The sequence below is a fragment of the Neurospora crassa genome, linkage group VII (genome assembly GCF_000182925.2).
Source record: "Neurospora crassa OR74A linkage group VII, whole genome shotgun sequence".
NCBI lineage: Eukaryota > Fungi > Ascomycota > Sordariomycetes > Sordariales > Sordariaceae > Neurospora > Neurospora crassa.
The window spans coordinates 3020368-3036810 of record NC_026507.1 but is presented as its reverse complement, the minus strand read 5'-3'; the positions used below and the strand labels follow the sequence as shown (position 1 = coordinate 3036810).

Here is a 16443-nt window from a genome sequence, read left to right as displayed (position 1 = left end):
AAGCAGTCATGACCGCGCGGTCAAATTGGTGGTATCCATTCAAACACCGAAATTTGTTACTGTACATAAAATATGACAATGCGCTCCCGTTCAATCCCACACAACAAACCTCGCTAAAATGAAGAAAGCTGATTTTACACCGTCTTACACGAAAGCCTGAACACCAGTGATAGCTCTTCCCAGAATAAGACCTAAATTAATCAGTCAGCATCTCCACTTCACCTGCCTACCCATTTGGAAGGTCAAACTTACTGTGAATATCACTCTGGCCCTCATATGTCTGCGTTACATACAAGTTGGCAACAACACGGCCAATATGGTACTCATCTGACACAGCATTACCACCAAAGATCTCCTGCAGCGTGCGGGCGTGGTACAGGGTGCGATCACAGTTCTGGCGCTTGATCATGCTGATCATCTCGGGCGTGGCCTTGCCCTCGTCCTTGAGGCGGCCGACCTGGATGGCAGCCAGGGTACCGTAGGCGACGTCGGTGGCCGCCTCGGCCAGCTTCTTCTGCACGAGCTGGTACTTGGCCAGCGGGTTGCCCTTGAACTGCTTGCGCTCGAGGGCGTAGGTGCGGGCCCGAGCCAGGCAGTCCTCGAGCGCGCCCATCATGCCGAAGGCAATACCGAAGCGGGCGCTGTTGAGGCACGTGAAGGGGCCCTTGAGCCCTTCGATTTCGGGGAACATGTTTTCCTTGGGCACTGGGCAGTTGTCTAGCTGGATCATGCCCGTGATGGAGGCCCGCAGACCCGTCTTGTTCTTGATCTGGGGGGTTTCGAGCGTACCTGGTGGGCAGGCGGACCGCTCAACCAGGAAGCCACGGATCTTGCCCGTCTCCTGAAGCTTGGCCCAGACGACCAGGACGTCGGCGATGGGCGAGTTGGTGATCCAGGTCTTGGAGCCGCTAAGCAGATAGACGCCCTCCTTGGTAGGGTGGGGACGGGCGACGGTCTCCATGGAGCCCGGATCGGAGCCGTGGTTGGGCTCAGTCAGGCCAAAGGCACCGATGATCTTGCCCTTGGCCATGCCCGGCAGGAAACGCTCCTTTTGCTCCGCGGTGCCGAAGTCGTTGATGGGGCCCATGACGAGCGAGGACTGGACGGACATGCCGCTGCGGTAACCGCTGTCGACGCGCTCGACGGCGCGGGTGATCAGACCGCTGGCCACGGAGGAGACGCCGGCGCAGCCATAGCCTTCGATGGTAGCGCCCAGCAGGCCCAAATCGCCCATCTCCTCGAGAATCTTGGGGTCGTAGTGCTCATCGCGATAGGCCTGTAGCACGCGGGGGAAAAGCTGTTCCTGGCAGTAACGCTCGGCGGTCTCACCGATGGCAATCTCATCCTCGGTCAAGAGAGACTTGTGGTTGAGAGGGTCTTCCCAGTTAAAGGAGGGAGCGTTGGAGGTGGCAGAGGCAAAGGCACGGACAGGAGTAGTGGTGACGTTGGTGCGCGAAGGCGAGAAGGCCTGACGCAGAAGCCCTTGAGGGCATCTCCTGGCGAGAATCCGAGACATGCCCAATAATTGATGAGAACAGCGGGAATCAAACAGCAACTAACGGACAACTGGTTGTAACCTTCCAAGATGAATCCCAAGTCTTGTTACGTCAGTCTTTATTTATTAGAAAATCCCAATCCAAATACAGCTAAAGTGGAAGTCCGGCTTCGGTGCATCTCCGCCCGTGAGGCTAATGTTTTCCACTGTTGTTGTAGCAATCACAAGCTGCTGTTCCCGCTGTTTCTCCCCCGCTGTGAGGAGCTGTCAGCCACTGACCGCTGAGTTGGAACCCCGTCATTTTACGGCCATGGACCGCCATTTGCCGAGCATTCCGATTCCCAGGGTACCTACTTCCCGAGGCAATCCATCACCGGATTGGGTTAGGGTTGTGCGTGTACTACTGGAAAAGGGGTAACAAAACAAACCCGAGTTGGACCAACGTTGAGCCAAGAGGTGATAGAATGGTGACTAACATCAAGAACATTGATACAGGTTTACAAAAGATTTCCGCGCAGCTTCAATGCATCTCAATGCGTTTCAGATTGGAAAATACTAGCTCAAGGCAAATGACAGACAGGTCTATAATATCCGAACGTTGAAGAAGACAAAGAAGGGTACCCGCATTACTCTGCGCTGTCCGCATGAAGACGAGTTCCAGTGTTCAAAGACAGGCGTTATCGATTACTACATCCATCAGCATTTAATTGCGTTAGCTAAAGAGGATAAAAGTAGGTACTTGGTGCGTCACACATGATTAAGCCGGACGCAAGCAAGCCAAAACTGGCTCAGTTTCAAGCAAAGCAGATATCGTCCAAACTTGGTGGTTACCTAGATCTGGGTCGAGTTGACAGTCAGATTGAGTTACTAACTCGTTATATTCAGGTCGCTATAACAAATCTTTGCTAGAACGAGAAGAAAAGGGTCTTATTGGGGACATTAGTCGTGTCGCTTTGGTGGTCATGGTCCAAACTCTGTGTGCTCCGAGCAAGACTAGTAAATTGACCCATTCAAATCTGCGTAAGAGCAAGTTACATACCACTGCGGGTTTAACAGGTAACGAAGCCAAGTACCATTTTGGACTTGACAAACTTTGTGATGCCAGATTTGGCAATCTATCGTCATAACTATGCATATCACTTTGAGCAACCGAACTACCAGCTTTGGATACTTGTACCCTTTTGTCGGAAATACGATCCGGATAGTGAATTGGTCTTTCGGCGCCGCGACAGACTTCAATGCCGTGAAGGATTGGATCTGTGATATCCGAGCGCGCAATGAGTGCAAAGGGGAGACCTGCATCACTCTGCTGTGCCTCGAGGAAGACAGGAGCAGCAGTGCAGGAAGGTGCGGTATCGTTTTATTGTGCTTAGTTTCCTTCTACTGCTTGATTGTATGTCTTCAGAGAATGCAACCAACTGCCTTGGGGTAAGATGACAAATTCCTCAACCGATGACAACCGCCCTCCCAGCCTCGCGCCTTCCCCAAGGGCCTAAAGATCTAATCGACCACCTTCCCGCCCTTCACTGTACCACCTTTTATAACCTTGGCCTCCGTCCCTTCCTTCCAACACAAGACAAGCCAAGTTACCCGTCCGCCAGAGTGTTCAGGTGGCGTAGCGGTAGCGGTCTAACATCAGACCGCTACTGCCGAACTCGTCGTGGGACTGGGGACTCGCAAGGCAGGGAGTTCGAACCTCACAACGAGCACTTGTCTAGCGAGAAACCCACCCGTGTTCTGAGGGCTGAGGGCCTATTCCCTAGGATATGCGATATTCTTCGACCCTCGTGACTGTACCTAGAGCAGGCCACAGCTCTTAGTGAGCAGCTCGAGGGGATATAGGGAAACAAGGGTCCTCCTGGAGGAACGTTGCAGTTCTTCCAGTCCAGGGGGAAAAAAATAATGTCTAAGCAAGTGTAAAAGGGTCATGACCGACGAACTGGGGGGAAGAATAGAGATCGCATACCCATGATGGGTAACTGGCTTGTCACTAACCTTTTTTTTAACCCTTTTATTGCTCTGTGGTTTCCGTACCTAAATTTTCGAGGCATGGATTGCGCTGTCGGACTGGGCATTGTATGGTAGAGTGAATATGACAGGAGATCTGCCTGTGAATGGTCCGGTCGGCGTGGGTGGGAGATTGAAGAGTAAGAATCTGGCGAGAAAATGACGGGAGTGGCTCTTGCCGTATTGATGAGACTCCGCGTATCAAAAGGCAACAGCAGCAAAGCCTTTCGTCTCGTCAGTCAAAGATCTGCCACTCGATGTCCGACTCACTCTCTCTAACCCAACCTTTGCAATTCCCGCCCGCGAGAGAAACTGTCCCCTAAGCCAGCACCACGTCCCGGATTTACCTCGTTTCATTTCCTGTGCATCCTTACAAAAGCATTCAGATTGAGCATCTGCAGCCTGTCCTTCTCATTCCTTGCGCCAGTACTCCACCATTCGATGCCTCAGGATGGATGATATTTCCTCCCCTGTTGTATCCGCTTCATGCTCCCCCGGGAGCTTGACGTACGCGGAGGTCATCAGGATCCGACGAAACCTAGATCGCAACACCGATACCATGTACGACGACCTTCGCAAGAATGAGCTCGATGCCTGGGAGCTCCCCAGTCCGTTGCTCCCTCACCCGTATCTCAGGCAGTTGCCTCCTCTACCCTCAACTCTGTCCCGGCGCGGCACAGTGTCCGAGAACGATTCTCCCGCTGACGTGCCATACGTGGTGGGCGGTCTAGCAAGCGTGGCAGCTGTTCAACTTCTGCGATCCTGTTTGAGAAACACGCCCGAGTTCCACAAATCTCAAACACCCACAAGCCTCAATAATCCAGACATCAACCTCTACCTCCTTCGAAAACACGAAGCCGCGCAGTCCGACATGTCCGCACGATTGGCAACCTGCGTGTGGACGTCCAGTACCACCCAGCTGCAGACAGATACAGTGGACATTACCATCTGGGGCACAAAGAGCACAGGAACGGACGGGGCTTTCAGCAGCCGTCCTGAAAGCACCGAGAAACAGGAGGAACGACCATCCATCCGTCGCATGGTAACACCCGATATAAGCTCAATATTGCATCGTGGTTCAACGCCCAACTCCTTCAAGTCTCAAAGGTGCACGTCATCTGAAGCTTCTCGTAGCAATGGCACAGGAAAGACAGCAACATTTGCCTTCAATAGTGAATGGCAGACGCAAGATGGCCTCGTCAAGTGGAACGAGGGTGCCCCTGGCCTTGACAGTTCCAAAAGCTCAAGGTCCCCCGATGGCGACCTCGGGAGACCAGCCTCACCGGGCCAGACCCAAAACAGCGGCAGTCGCAAACAATCGCTCGACACATGTTCTTGTCCAGATCTGGGAAGAGACGAGGACGAGGAAGCCGAACGTCCAGATCTACCACGCAGGCGAACAGACGGCCCCAATGTTGACTGTCCACACCATCATTTCAAAGACGTATTCCAACGCTCTCAATCCGTTTGCCCATGTGAACCACGGCTGGACATCCACAGGGTCCGGGATCCCAGAAGTCGCCGCCGCTTGAATCGCGAAGACGTCGGGGTATTCAGGGACTTGGGAACGGGCGCGGCCGGACCACTCAGCAACGCTCCAGCGCAAGAATACTCCCCTAAGCTGCTTGCCATTGCCGGCGTGATGATCGCAACCGGGGAGCTGGACCGGCTTTCACTGGGGAGTAGCGGTCATAGTCGTCGTCATTCTCTATCTCAAGTTTCACAGATCAGTGTCAGCAGCTCGAAAGACACAGACGAAGAAGAAGAGCTTCCTCCCCTACCACCGACCAAAACTGCTGTTGGTAGACGGAAGAGGCGCGCCATGTCCATGGCGGCACCCCTTTCAAGCACGCCTTTCAGTTTTGTCATGCAGGCAGGAAAAAGCGGGCTCTCGCCCACGCCGACAAGGAGGTCTTCGACGGGGAACCAGCTCTGGGCTGGACACCGAGAAGCACCCCTTCCGCCCGTGAACTCTCCCGCCCTACAACAAACAGGCGTAGGTAAGGGTGCTACCCGACCTGGCACAGGGACGCCTACGGCTCAAGGACCGTTTGGGTCATCATTATTTCGCGCGAAGAGACCGGCGTCTCGCCGTTTGTCAGAAATATGGAACGCTTCCTGGGACAACGGCGACCAAGAGGATGATGAGGGTGATGAGAGTCCTTCCGAAAAGCAGTCGAGTTCTCCCGGTCTTTACGATTTGGAATCCCCAAGGTTTACCGGGGCTCGCGAAGATGACGTGAGTCCCGGGGGCGGCGCCAATGCGGAAACCCCCCGGCTTTCATGGCCGCCGAATCTGAATCGCGTGGACCAATGTCTCAGGGAACAAGGGGAATATTTTGGTCGAGGTCGGAATGAGGAGGATAAGAGTACACAGGAGGACGGGGGAAGTCCGGGGTGGACAGAGACGGAGGAGGGAAGAGGTGACAACCTCACTCTCCAAAATGATGGGGACTCGAGTGATGGGTACCCTTCGGACACGTCACCGTCTACCTGTGAATGCACGCATTGCGGACATGCTGGGTATTATGTCATGGTTACTGATGACGCGGTAGATCGTGGCGAGCATGAGGTGCAGTTGGACGAGGATGTAGTTGGTGGAGTGATGCAGCGTTCGGGGTCGACTCAGACTATTATCCATACACCTACAAGGCATTCGAGCCAGGAGGCAGGAGACTGATGGGCGCCTGACCGGCTGAGGACTTGACTGTTGGTTAGTGAACTCCTGGTGTGGCTGTCTCTCGGAAAGCAGATTGAAGGTTGGTGTCTGGATATCGGAGGGACGCACCTTGATATCCCTTTTAGACATTCCTATAAACCAACATTCACTAGGTCGAAAGGATCCATCAACATCTTCACCATAACGTTGTTCAACCAACAGGCCATATCAGTGAAACAACCCGACTTGACCAATGTTGGAAACCGGAATTTCCCCCTTAGATACCCAATCGACTCAAATTTAAACGCCTTATCCCATGCATATATACGGTACATACACCAAGTACACACTATCTTTACACCGTCCCTCCTCTTTTCTCTTTCTCCCACCCCCAGTCTTCTCATCCAGTCGCTTTTAAGAGACGACATCGAATTTGAATTGGATTGTTCCGGATCGGATGAACCGAAGAGCATCGATTTACTCGCGGGCCTTGAAGTCGGTGTTAACGTCCATCCTGACGGCGCCCTGGGCCTCGAGCTCCTTTAGGCGAGCCTTCTTTTGAATGTCCTGGACGCGCCACTTCTTGAAGTATGTAACCTGTTGTATGGGAGAGAATGAGAGGTTAGCTGGCGTGTGTCCTGGTGAGAGCGTGTGTGTGTGTGCGTGTGTGTATAGTATGCGCTGCTGTCTTGTCTGAGATGCCTATACTTGCGTTGCCTGACCTGGCTGGCTGGCTGTTGGCTGTTGGCTGTTTTCGTTTTGCTCTCCTGTAGGAGGGTTGATATTGTTTTCTAGAATCCCTTCCTTCCCTCCTTCTGGGCGTTGGAGATTCTCTGCTTGCAGTGCTGTTCCTTGTCGATTGCCTGTCCCAGATACCTCTTTCTCATCCTCCTCTTCCTATTCCTCCTGCCCATCTCCTCCCCAAAACCTCCAACCCCACCACATCCAGCCCCATCATCCAGCTCAGAAGTGGTCCCCCAAAAGCATCGATAAAAACAAACATAGGTCGAAAAATGCTACTCACCCACTGAGCAGCGCAATCCTTCTCAAACTCGGCGCTCTCGGCCTTGCACGCCTTCGCGGCCGCCTTCTCGTCCTTGAGGGCGTCAATGATGTTGTTCCGGTCCAGGCAAGCAAAGTAGCCGTCGCGCGCCATCCAGCACTTTTGGCGCTCGGAGCGTGTAGGCGCAACGGTGCCCGCGCGCACCTCGGCCGCGCGCTTGTCGGCTTCGGATTGTTCAAAGAGACCTAGGACCATTGTGAAATGCTGCGGTGCTGCGGTCGTTTCGGCTTTGGAGTCGGGATTTGGTGTGTTCTTAGGGAGCCGGCGGTATCGGGACGGCGGGAGACGGAGGATTCAGTTGGGTTTAGATGGAAAGGGCCGGGACCAAAGGGTGGAATTTGGGAGCGAGGTGTTGATTGCGATGTATGCAGTGGTTCCCGTTACATATGGACGTAGGTTGGAAAACGGGGAAACGGGAAACTTGGGATCGAATTCGCGAATGATTCCCGAGCCAAGCTTCTGGGATGGGAAGCTTATCGAGCTCTTGGCCCGCTATCAGTAGTTTGGTATGTACCGGGTAGGTACCTCAGTTGGAGCTTAGGTTTGTGCGGCAGGCAACTTGTGCTGGGCTCCTTGGCTGCCCGAGCTGAGCTTCCATCCAAGGTGGGTGGTCAAAATGGAAGGTACAGAAGTACATACAGGTACCTTCCTTCTTCCCTCCCACCACCACTAACCCCCGGACTTTTGGTAGGTAAATTTGGATTCCACCCCATTGATAACCCTGCACGTGCCCTGTAATCTTGCAGCGGACGGGGCGGACGCAGGGACCAGGGTCAGCCCCTGCCCGTGTGTGGACTGAATGGAGACGACATTGTCAGCTGCATTGTGATGAGTGTCTTGTGTTGTGACACGATGGCTTTCGTCCGTGGTCGCAAACCTAAACTTTGACATACTATCTTTCCATAGTCTTTTCCATTTATGGTTTCTAGGGGAGAATCATTACGAGGAACCAAGGGAGGATACAGCAGCAACAAAGAGCTGTTGCATAACCACATGCTCGAATCACCCAGGAATCCTCACACCGAACGAGGGTCCCCTTCGACCTAGCTCCCTTCGAACACCACCCTCGAATTACCCAGACAACCTCCAAGTTCCAACCTCCATGTTCAATTACTGCGCTGAATAGAAACGCCATCGAGAACAATCATAGCTACCATTCAGCCGAATCTGGCATCACATACAGCTTGAAACATCATCAACCACAATGCCCCGCCGCCGCCGTCCCCCGCGCTCCGGCGCCCTAACCGAGCTTCCGCCCCTCAAGATCCTCAGCCAGATCGCCGCGCTACAAGCAATCTACTACACTGCCGCCCTGGTGCTCATGTTCTTCACGGCGGCCGTAGCTGGAAATCCTTTCACGCTGGACTTGGTGTTCGGGTGGGAGGCGGTAAGGGGGGATAACACACAGGGGTGGTTGAACGGCTTTATCTGGTGTTTGGTCGGCGGGTTGGTGCTGTAAGTACTCTCCCTCTGTCTCCCTCTTACCTTTGTTTCTTTGATGATCTATCAACCTCGCTAACGTATCACCAAAAACAGACCCCTCTCCCTAACAGCCATCGTCCAACGCTCCAAGCTCATCCTCGACTTTGCCCTCACCACGCACTTCATCCACCTCGTCATCGTCACTCTCTACACCACGCCCGACCACACCTTACCCCGCCACACAGCCTGGTGGTTGACCATGGCCATTTCGTCCCTGGCTTCCTTCTTGCTCGGGTCATGGGGGTGTCGATACAGAGAGCTGCAGCCTATTGCTTTTGGTGGACATGGCGGCGGCAGCGGAGGAAACACCACGAACAGCACCACCAACAACAACTTTACCAACGGGGATGGAGGAGCAGGGCAAGGAGACGAAGAACAGGGCTTCATCACAGGAGGAGGAGGAAGAGGAGGAGGGAGAACCAAGCGGGGATCGCGTGGCGATCTGGGAGGAGGGGATTACGAAATGGTCACCATGTCTGGCGCCAGTGGCAGCGGCATCGGCAGTGCTAAAGGTCATGGCAGATCACAAAGCACCGTTTCCCAAGCCGGACCCGGACTAGGGGGAGGCCCATTAGAGAAAGCCGACTAGAAGTCACGGTTGTGGGTATTAACCAAAAATGCACTACGATCACTACTACCCCGCGCCGTTTGGTTTCATTCCCCCAAAGTGGCACTTGCTTTTGCGATGGTGGCGTTTTGGTACTACGTGGGGAGGGAACGAGTGGCTGTTTGGGTTTACATCTGGATGGTGGCCTTCTACCTTTGCCTTGTTACCATCGCCCTCGCTATCATCCGCGACACGGTCCTTGTCTTTTGTTTTCTTCGACGACGAAGAAGACGGCGACGACAGCAAGCGTTGTTGAATTTGGACTTGGAACGAGGAAGAGGAGAAGTGGGGGGATTATAGTGAAGGGGTAGTAGGATATGCTGGTATTAGCTCGTCGGTGGTGCTGCTGGTCGTGCTATACAGTTTTCTCTTGGTATGGTTAGGTCTCTTTTGGGACCTAGTAGCATCGGCTTTTGGGTCTGGAGTTTTAGGTGTTCCGGCATTTGGTTTCAAGGTTCTCTGGTTATAGACTTATTGGTACGGGGAGAGCGATGGTTTGATCGGATGGATACATGGATATATATGTATACATGGATGGATGGATGAATGAATGAACATCCGGGTACGAGATGAGCGAAAAGGTCAGGTCTGACGACGAGCGAAGTAGAAAATATTGGAGGAAATGGATAGACGCTGGCGCGAGACGCAGGCATAGCATAGCCGCACAAGTAGTACCAATTGCAATTACAACTTGATTCCCCATGGACAACAGTGAAAATAACCTAGGTACCTATTGACATTTTATAATCTTGATATCTGTCTGATCTGATTTTGGTTTTGGGAGAACACTAGAGAAAGATCCTCCGCCTCAACTCCCCCATGCTCTAATTGGCTAAGCTCAACTCACTTCACTCACACACACAAGTCCCTCCTTTCCTCCCAAGACACTGATCCGCTGACTGATTCGATCAACAAAAGAAACAAGTAGGATGAAAAGCCAAAGGGAAAGAAATATAGACAAAAAAGGGGTCAAGTAGAAAAAAAAAAATAGTTGACAACAGGTCTAAAAGAATAGTCAATGCTTTCCCTCCTCCCATCCTTCCTTCCTCTCGTTGCTGTCGCTCCGATCGATGCTTCCCCCCCAAAAAGAAAAGAAAGAGAAAAAATATAAAAAAAGACAACGCCAAACAGTAAATATGGTGTGGTATCATGGCTTATAGTTGTTTGTTGTGGTTTCCGGTGTGGTGATGTTGAATTGCTGACTTGTTCGTTCTTGTCGTTGTGGCTTTGCCTCCCCCCTTTACCCTTTTTGTACTGCCGCTGCCAACCAATGAAGTGCACTCAAGCAGTCAACCGGGGAGCGGGAAGGAAGGATACATAGAACAGGGAGGGAGGGAGGGAGACCGAGCGATATTTGATGGAAGAGAAATTCGTTGCGAAGTTCAAGAGGAAATTGTGGATTAGGTCTTCGTCGTCTTCCGTATCACCTTCCTTTCATCCTCGGCTCCGTCCGCACTAACACCCTGTCCTTCTCCTTCCTTCTCTTCCCCATCATGCCGCTCTCTCGCCCGTCCTTCAACTCTAGTAACCAAGCACTGAGGCTCTTTCTCCTCCGTCTACAACGTCCCGCAGGAACCTTTCCCTCACCGCCTCCCATTTCCGTCGCGCACATTTCGTCGGTGACTCCTAGGAACCCGGCGAACTATCCATCTCCATCTCCAGCTCCAGCGCCGTCGTCGTGCCCTTCGCCTCCGTCATAGTGTTGTCGTTCTATGACACGCCTTGGGGCCGAGTCTGTGCATCGCCGAAGGGAAGCGGGGGCAGGGCCTTATCCAGGCTTTCCCGACCAACAATTTGGTGACCGCCCTTGTTGGATCTGAGCGAGCCACTGGAGCTCTTCATGTCGACGGATTTGCCATTGCTATTGCCGTTCATGAGGCCAATGCTATAGCCGCTATCAGCGCCGTCCTTCAGGGACTGAGGTGATCCGTATCCATACCCTGTCTTGGGCGGTGTTGGTGGTGGTGGCCCAGGGTCTCGGTAGTCGCGAGCATGACCCCTCAGGAGCGGGTTGCCAAACCCGGCCTGTCTTTCCTCGCCGTCCTTGGCAGGGGTCATCGGGCGGTACTCGCTTTCACCAGCCAAGTTGCTAACTCGGCTATTGTGGACCTGTTGCTCGGTGGATGACCGACCCTCTGCAGCCTCTTCAACCACCGGTAAGATGCTGGTTTGGCTAGCTATGTTGTCCCTCCGCTCGAGGCTGCCAGGGGAGAGCGTCGTCCGGAGCGTCTTGGTCGGTACGTCCTCCTCTGACACGCCAGTCTTGTACGCCTCACGCTCCGCCCTCTGCATCGTTGATTCGGCTTCTGGTGACTGAACACCAGAGGGTAGAGGTGGTACTGTCGTTGAAGAGCGACCGTTGCGTGCGCCAGCTCGCTGTTGCTCCTGATCGGCCAGGGCTGCTTCTGCTTGCATCTGTGCGTCTCTCTCCTGGGCTTCACGAATCGCCTCCTCGCATGACATGGTGATACCCTCAATGAAATTGATGAACCGCTCGCCATATTCGTGAGGGGGGAGGGCAGAAATCTGAGTACGATCGCCCGACAAGCCCTTCCAAAAGTTTTCCAGTTTCTTGATGATGCCGTACTGGAAATCACGTTAGCACTCGTCATCAGCATACAGACCAGATAGAGCATGAACCTACATGTGTCAAGCAGTCAATCACTCCGAGGTAATAGATCTCATCCGCCGGGGTGTTGTCCTCATGGGTTGCACGGAATCCTCCGTCATCCTGGTTGAAAACAAAGCCCACGCGGCTCTGATTGTGCTCAAGTTCGTCGGGCATCCGGCTGCTCGTCTCTCCCATAGGAACTGGCCTCTCGGATTTGACCATCTGCCTCAATTCCCTAGCCTTCCGCGCATTCTCCAACTTGGATGGAGTCCGCAGCAAGACGGAGGAAGGGTCCTCGCGTGAATGTTCACCGCCAGGGTTGAACACACGTAGGGTCTTGTCCCGCAGATTTTCCTCGTTTCCTCTCTGAAGATCATGGATGCCGACAAGCAGAGAATAATCCATTATCTGTAGCTTCTGAAGCAACCGAACATCCTTCTGGAGCTGCTCCAAAAACATCTTCTTCTTCTGAAGTCCAAGTTCGAGATGTCGGTGTCGTCGAAGCCAGTTTAGGTCCTTTAGTGTTGCCCTTGGGTTCTTGTCAAGATCTTCCTCCTTGTAGTCGCGACCAATTGTTGAACCCTTCAAATCGAAGGTCTGGTGGATGTCCCGGTGCGGAGGGAAGAGGTTGTTCATGACGACAAAGTGAATCTTTTTGCCATAGGGCATCTTGACCCGGTGTAGGCCGTAAAATTGCGAGAGAAGGGTGTTGGGGTTTTCGGTAACATGCTTGAAGTAATCCTTGAGGATCTTGCGAAGAAACTTATGCTCGGCATGGTGAATGGTCTTGATGATGTACTTGTAATCGCGAGAAAAGTAAAAGAAACTGCCGCTCTTGCCAGGAGAACCTAGCTCGGAAAGTATATACTTGCCTGTCAGTGACATGAGATAGTCTGCTGGATCCAGGCCGAAGCGTGCGCGGAGATGTCGGAAAACCCAAGGCGCATAGTCCTTGAACTTGAAGTCATACTTGGCGGATGGCACCAGCTCGTTTCCAGCACTTCTGAGGGGTTAGATACCAGATGTGTAAGAGGAAGGAAGTATCAAGAAATGCTTACATGTCAAAGGTGGATTTTTGCTTGGCCTCGAAGTCAGCGTCCGTCAGCGGGCGGTCAAGCTTGGCATTCGTTCGCGATACCGAGACTCGAATGCCGGTCAGCATGTTGTAGGCTGTGACCCAGTTGGCATGTGTCTCGTCGACCTTGGTGCCAACCACAACCCGGTCGTCGTCTTCGGCATCTCTCTTCCTCCTCTTGCTGGCCCGTTTCTCCCTGTAGACTTCGGCCCATCGCAATGCGTCGTCATCTGGCACAACTTCGTCGCGAGGCATTTCCGAGTGGAGAGATCGTGTGTTCCTTCTAGCAAGATTCAGCGACGCCCTACGCACGCCAGCAACGCCAGTTGGTGAGAAGCGACCGGTTGCATACGTAGCATCGGAGCCGTCCTTGGATCCACGAGGACCCGAAGGTCTAGGGACTTCGAGGGTATGGCGATGTTTAATACCGGGACCGGGTGGCGGTGCGAGGGCACTGGTGGAGGCTGAGATGGGTGCTGCAGGGTTGTACAAGGGCGGCGACGAGTAACGATGCGGTGAAGAAGGGCTGCTAGGTGCCGAATCACGCCGCTGAGCTGGTGGTGATGATGGAAAGTATCCGTTGGAAGTCTGGTGGGCGGAGGGCGTGGGCGTCCCGTTCTCGGTGGTGCGAACGTCTCCCGTGTTGGCCGGGGGTGGATGAATTGAAACAGTGTTGGCAGAGCCCAGGGAGGCACCCTTTTGGTCGTGTGTCGCTTGAGCGTCCGGAGTTGGACGGACTGTCCGGTCCGGAATTGCAATAGGAAACCTGCCGTTTGGGTGCGGCTTCCCGCTTTTCGTGACTTGATGGCCGCCCAGCCTGGCGCCCCCGTCGGCCCTGTTTGCCCCGTTCAGGTTCATCCCATGTAGTTTCCCACTCATCCCGTCCACATCGCCATCAACACCTCCATTTGGCGAAGAGGTCATGTTGGGATGTCGTCGCAGACTGTCCCCATTCAATCGTGTGCTGATGTCCAAATCGTCGGTAGAGGTGTGTGTCGATTGGCTGGAACCCTCGTCGTCGAAGCTCTCGATTGACGTGTGAGAATGAGAGTGACGAGGAAGTGGGTGGTCATCGACCTTGCCGTTAGGTTGCCCGTATTGACCGGCAGGGTTGAGGTGTACGACGGCGGGGGAGTGCTGGTAGATTGGCGAGTTCTGGTCGGGTGCGAAGGAGGGCATCTCGGGTGGATAATGGCACCCGGAAACTGGGCAGCTAATGGCTACTCGGTGAGCAATGTTTCGGTATTATTGTCGGCTGGCGGTAGCGGCACACATGCTTCGACGGCGAGAGAGAGGCCCAGGATGGCAACTGCCAACTGCGTACCAGCCCAGGGACGGATGGCTGATTGATTGTGGATTGTTGACCAAGTCGGTTAAGGGGGTTCCGAGATTGGCGCTGGTCCGCGGTCGGCCCCGTTCGGGATCGAGAAAGGGGGTCGAATTAAGATGATGGGTATGGCAGATAGGGAAGGAAGCGAGACAGGAAATGACGAGAAACCGCGGAGACGAGACAATTGCGTCGCGTTAATATCGAGTGGTGGTGGTGGTGGTAGTGGTGTTGATTTGAGTTGGTGTTGAGAGGTGTGGTGTGTGCAGTGTGCAGCTCAGCTGCCCCGACGTTGAAACGAGTTGGAGTGGTGGGTGGTGGTGGTAACAGGATTGGAGGTTGGGAGTGAATGAAGCTGGCGGACTACTGGTAGGTGTCTGGGGCTGGGTGCGTGCTGCTTGCTGACTGACTGACAGTGACGACGGGCCCAGCACCTAGCGACGGCCACCTGTTGGGGAGGGACGATCGGACAGGGCAGTTTGGATCCCAGCCAGGTACCTAGGGGAAGCCGGACAACCAGTGGCGGGCAGCCTTGGCACTACCCAGGCCGGACTATCAACGGAAAGCGAGAAAGAAGCGACAAGGGTTGGCTTGGCCCGATTACTGTACAAGTAAAAAGGTGATGGGACGGCTTAGAGATGAGGACGGATGATATCAAACTCGTGTTATTGTAGTATCATTAGTCTAGGTCGTTGGGTCTTTTCATTCAATGGCGTGTCGTGTAGTGTAGTTAGAGGTAGTGAGTGCTGTGGGAGAGTGGGAGGTGAGTTCCAGGTGTGTGCTTCAGGTTGGCGTACAGCGGCCGTGAGTGCGACCAGAGCAGAAACCGGGAAGAGAGGACCAGACCAAGGGAAACCAAAGTGGAATGTCGCGCAGGCGGCAGTGACAAAAAAAGGCGGACGAGACAGGCACCGGTCAGAGACGGAGTAAGAGCAATGTGGGCCTGCAAGGAAGATAAGTGGCTTGCGCGAGAGAAAGCAAGATGAAGAATAAAAGAAAATAAAAAGACGCAGAGAAAATGAACGTTTCCAATCAGATTAAAGACCCTTGATTTCGGCACGATAGTGATGAGTGGGAACAAAATCGATGGAGGGATTCCCCGGTGTTGATGTCGCCGTTGTTGCTGCTGTTGCCAGAAAAACAGGAAAGATGATGATGGTGGTGATGCGGAATTGGAGTACACAGGGAACTGAACACAACGAAACGGTGTGTGGACACACCAAGAAAAAAAAAAACACAGCTGAAGTGACTGCAACAGCGAAGGGGGGCGACACACCTTCACACCTCACTCAGCACCACCACCCAACAGCGAGCTAGAGGCGGAGACACTGCACTGTGAGGCTGCACTCCAGAGTGGACTTGCAGGATCCACGACAACATGGGCATGGCTAGCCTCCTGCAGCCAGTGACAGCCTCCAGCTTCGCCCAGGGGGGACGAGGCCAAGACATCCCAGGAAAACTCCAAGCCACCGTCTCACTGTCACCGAAGGCCGCGAGCGAGCATCCATGAAGTGAACATGGAAACAAAAAGCGAGAAAGGGCTTCCCTTCATCTCTAACTCATTGTGGGCAGGTCAGGGCGGACAGCATGGAAAATCTTGTAACAAATGATTGCCGACAGCCGAACACGCCCAGCGGAAATATGGCTTGGCGCTCTTCCTGGGGGATACACTACCTACCTCTACACTACGCTAGATATCCTCCACAGGGCAGTGGCAGCTAAAAACTCTCCAACAAGCCCGCAATTCCGATATTTTTAGAGTTTGCACAACTCATACGAGGTTTGTTTGTCTTTGCATTACTTTTTGGCATAAGGATTTCGATGGGAGGTTTGATGTTGAAACTTTCTCGGGCTAAGCCTTTGTTTTCAGCTCTCATGCTCCCCCTCCAGGGCGATCCATCTCCATCCATCACGACCCCCGCCGCACGGCAAAAGCCGTAGAACATCAGAACATTTGAAGCTGTTCGGGCAATTGTCACAGAGAAAGTCTCGAACACACAATCACACACGCACACGAGACTACAAAACCCACCTCGGCTACATGCTCATCTCAAACAGCACCAAGGGCGAAAAGGAAGGAAAAGAAAAAGCCTTCGACCGAAGATCTCAGTTCTTAT

The 16443-nt window shown here is 53.5% G+C and overlaps 5 protein-coding genes across 5 annotated transcripts; 2 read left to right on the top strand and 3 right to left on the bottom strand.

Moving 5' to 3' along the window:
- Positions 1-3: 3 nt before the first annotated feature.
- On the bottom strand, positions 4-1670 carry NCU02291 (glutaryl-CoA dehydrogenase). The gene is made up of 2 exons (XM_954842.3): positions 253-1670; positions 4-191 (listed from the first exon to the last, which is right to left on the bottom strand). Exons 1-2 carry the CDS (start codon positions 1514-1516, stop codon positions 145-147), a joined length of 1311 nt encoding a protein of 436 aa, XP_959935.1. The 5' UTR covers positions 1517-1670; the 3' UTR covers positions 4-144.
- A 2391-nt stretch (positions 1671-4061) lies between these two features.
- Positions 4062-6182, top strand: NCU02292 (hypothetical protein; the record flags this gene model as incomplete). Its single annotated transcript, XM_954843.3, has 1 exon — positions 4062-6182. One exon carries the CDS (start codon positions 4062-4064, stop codon positions 6180-6182), a length of 2121 nt encoding a protein of 706 aa, XP_959936.3.
- NCU02293 (hypothetical protein) lies at positions 5952-7724 on the bottom strand. Its single transcript, XM_954844.2, has 3 exons — positions 7186-7724; positions 6291-6758; positions 5952-6197 (listed from the first exon to the last, which is right to left on the bottom strand). The coding sequence occupies exons 1-2, from the start codon at positions 7417-7419 to the stop codon at positions 6639-6641; spliced, it is 354 nt and encodes a 117-aa protein (XP_959937.1). The 5' UTR covers positions 7420-7724; the 3' UTR covers positions 5952-6197; positions 6291-6638.
- Positions 7725-8058: 334 nt separating this feature from the next.
- NCU02294 (hypothetical protein) lies at positions 8059-10018 on the top strand. Its single transcript, XM_954845.2, has 2 exons — positions 8059-8679; positions 8761-10018. The coding sequence occupies exons 1-2, from the start codon at positions 8429-8431 to the stop codon at positions 9293-9295; spliced, it is 786 nt and encodes a 261-aa protein (XP_959938.1). The 5' UTR covers positions 8059-8428; the 3' UTR covers positions 9296-10018.
- On the bottom strand, positions 9933-15578 carry mss4 (mss4-like). Its single transcript, XM_954846.2, has 3 exons — positions 12983-15578; positions 11958-12924; positions 9933-11899 (listed from the first exon to the last, which is right to left on the bottom strand). Exons 1-3 carry the CDS (start codon positions 14176-14178, stop codon positions 11024-11026), a joined length of 3039 nt encoding a protein of 1012 aa, XP_959939.2. The 5' UTR covers positions 14179-15578; the 3' UTR covers positions 9933-11023.
- Positions 15579-16443: the final 865 nt, after the last annotated feature.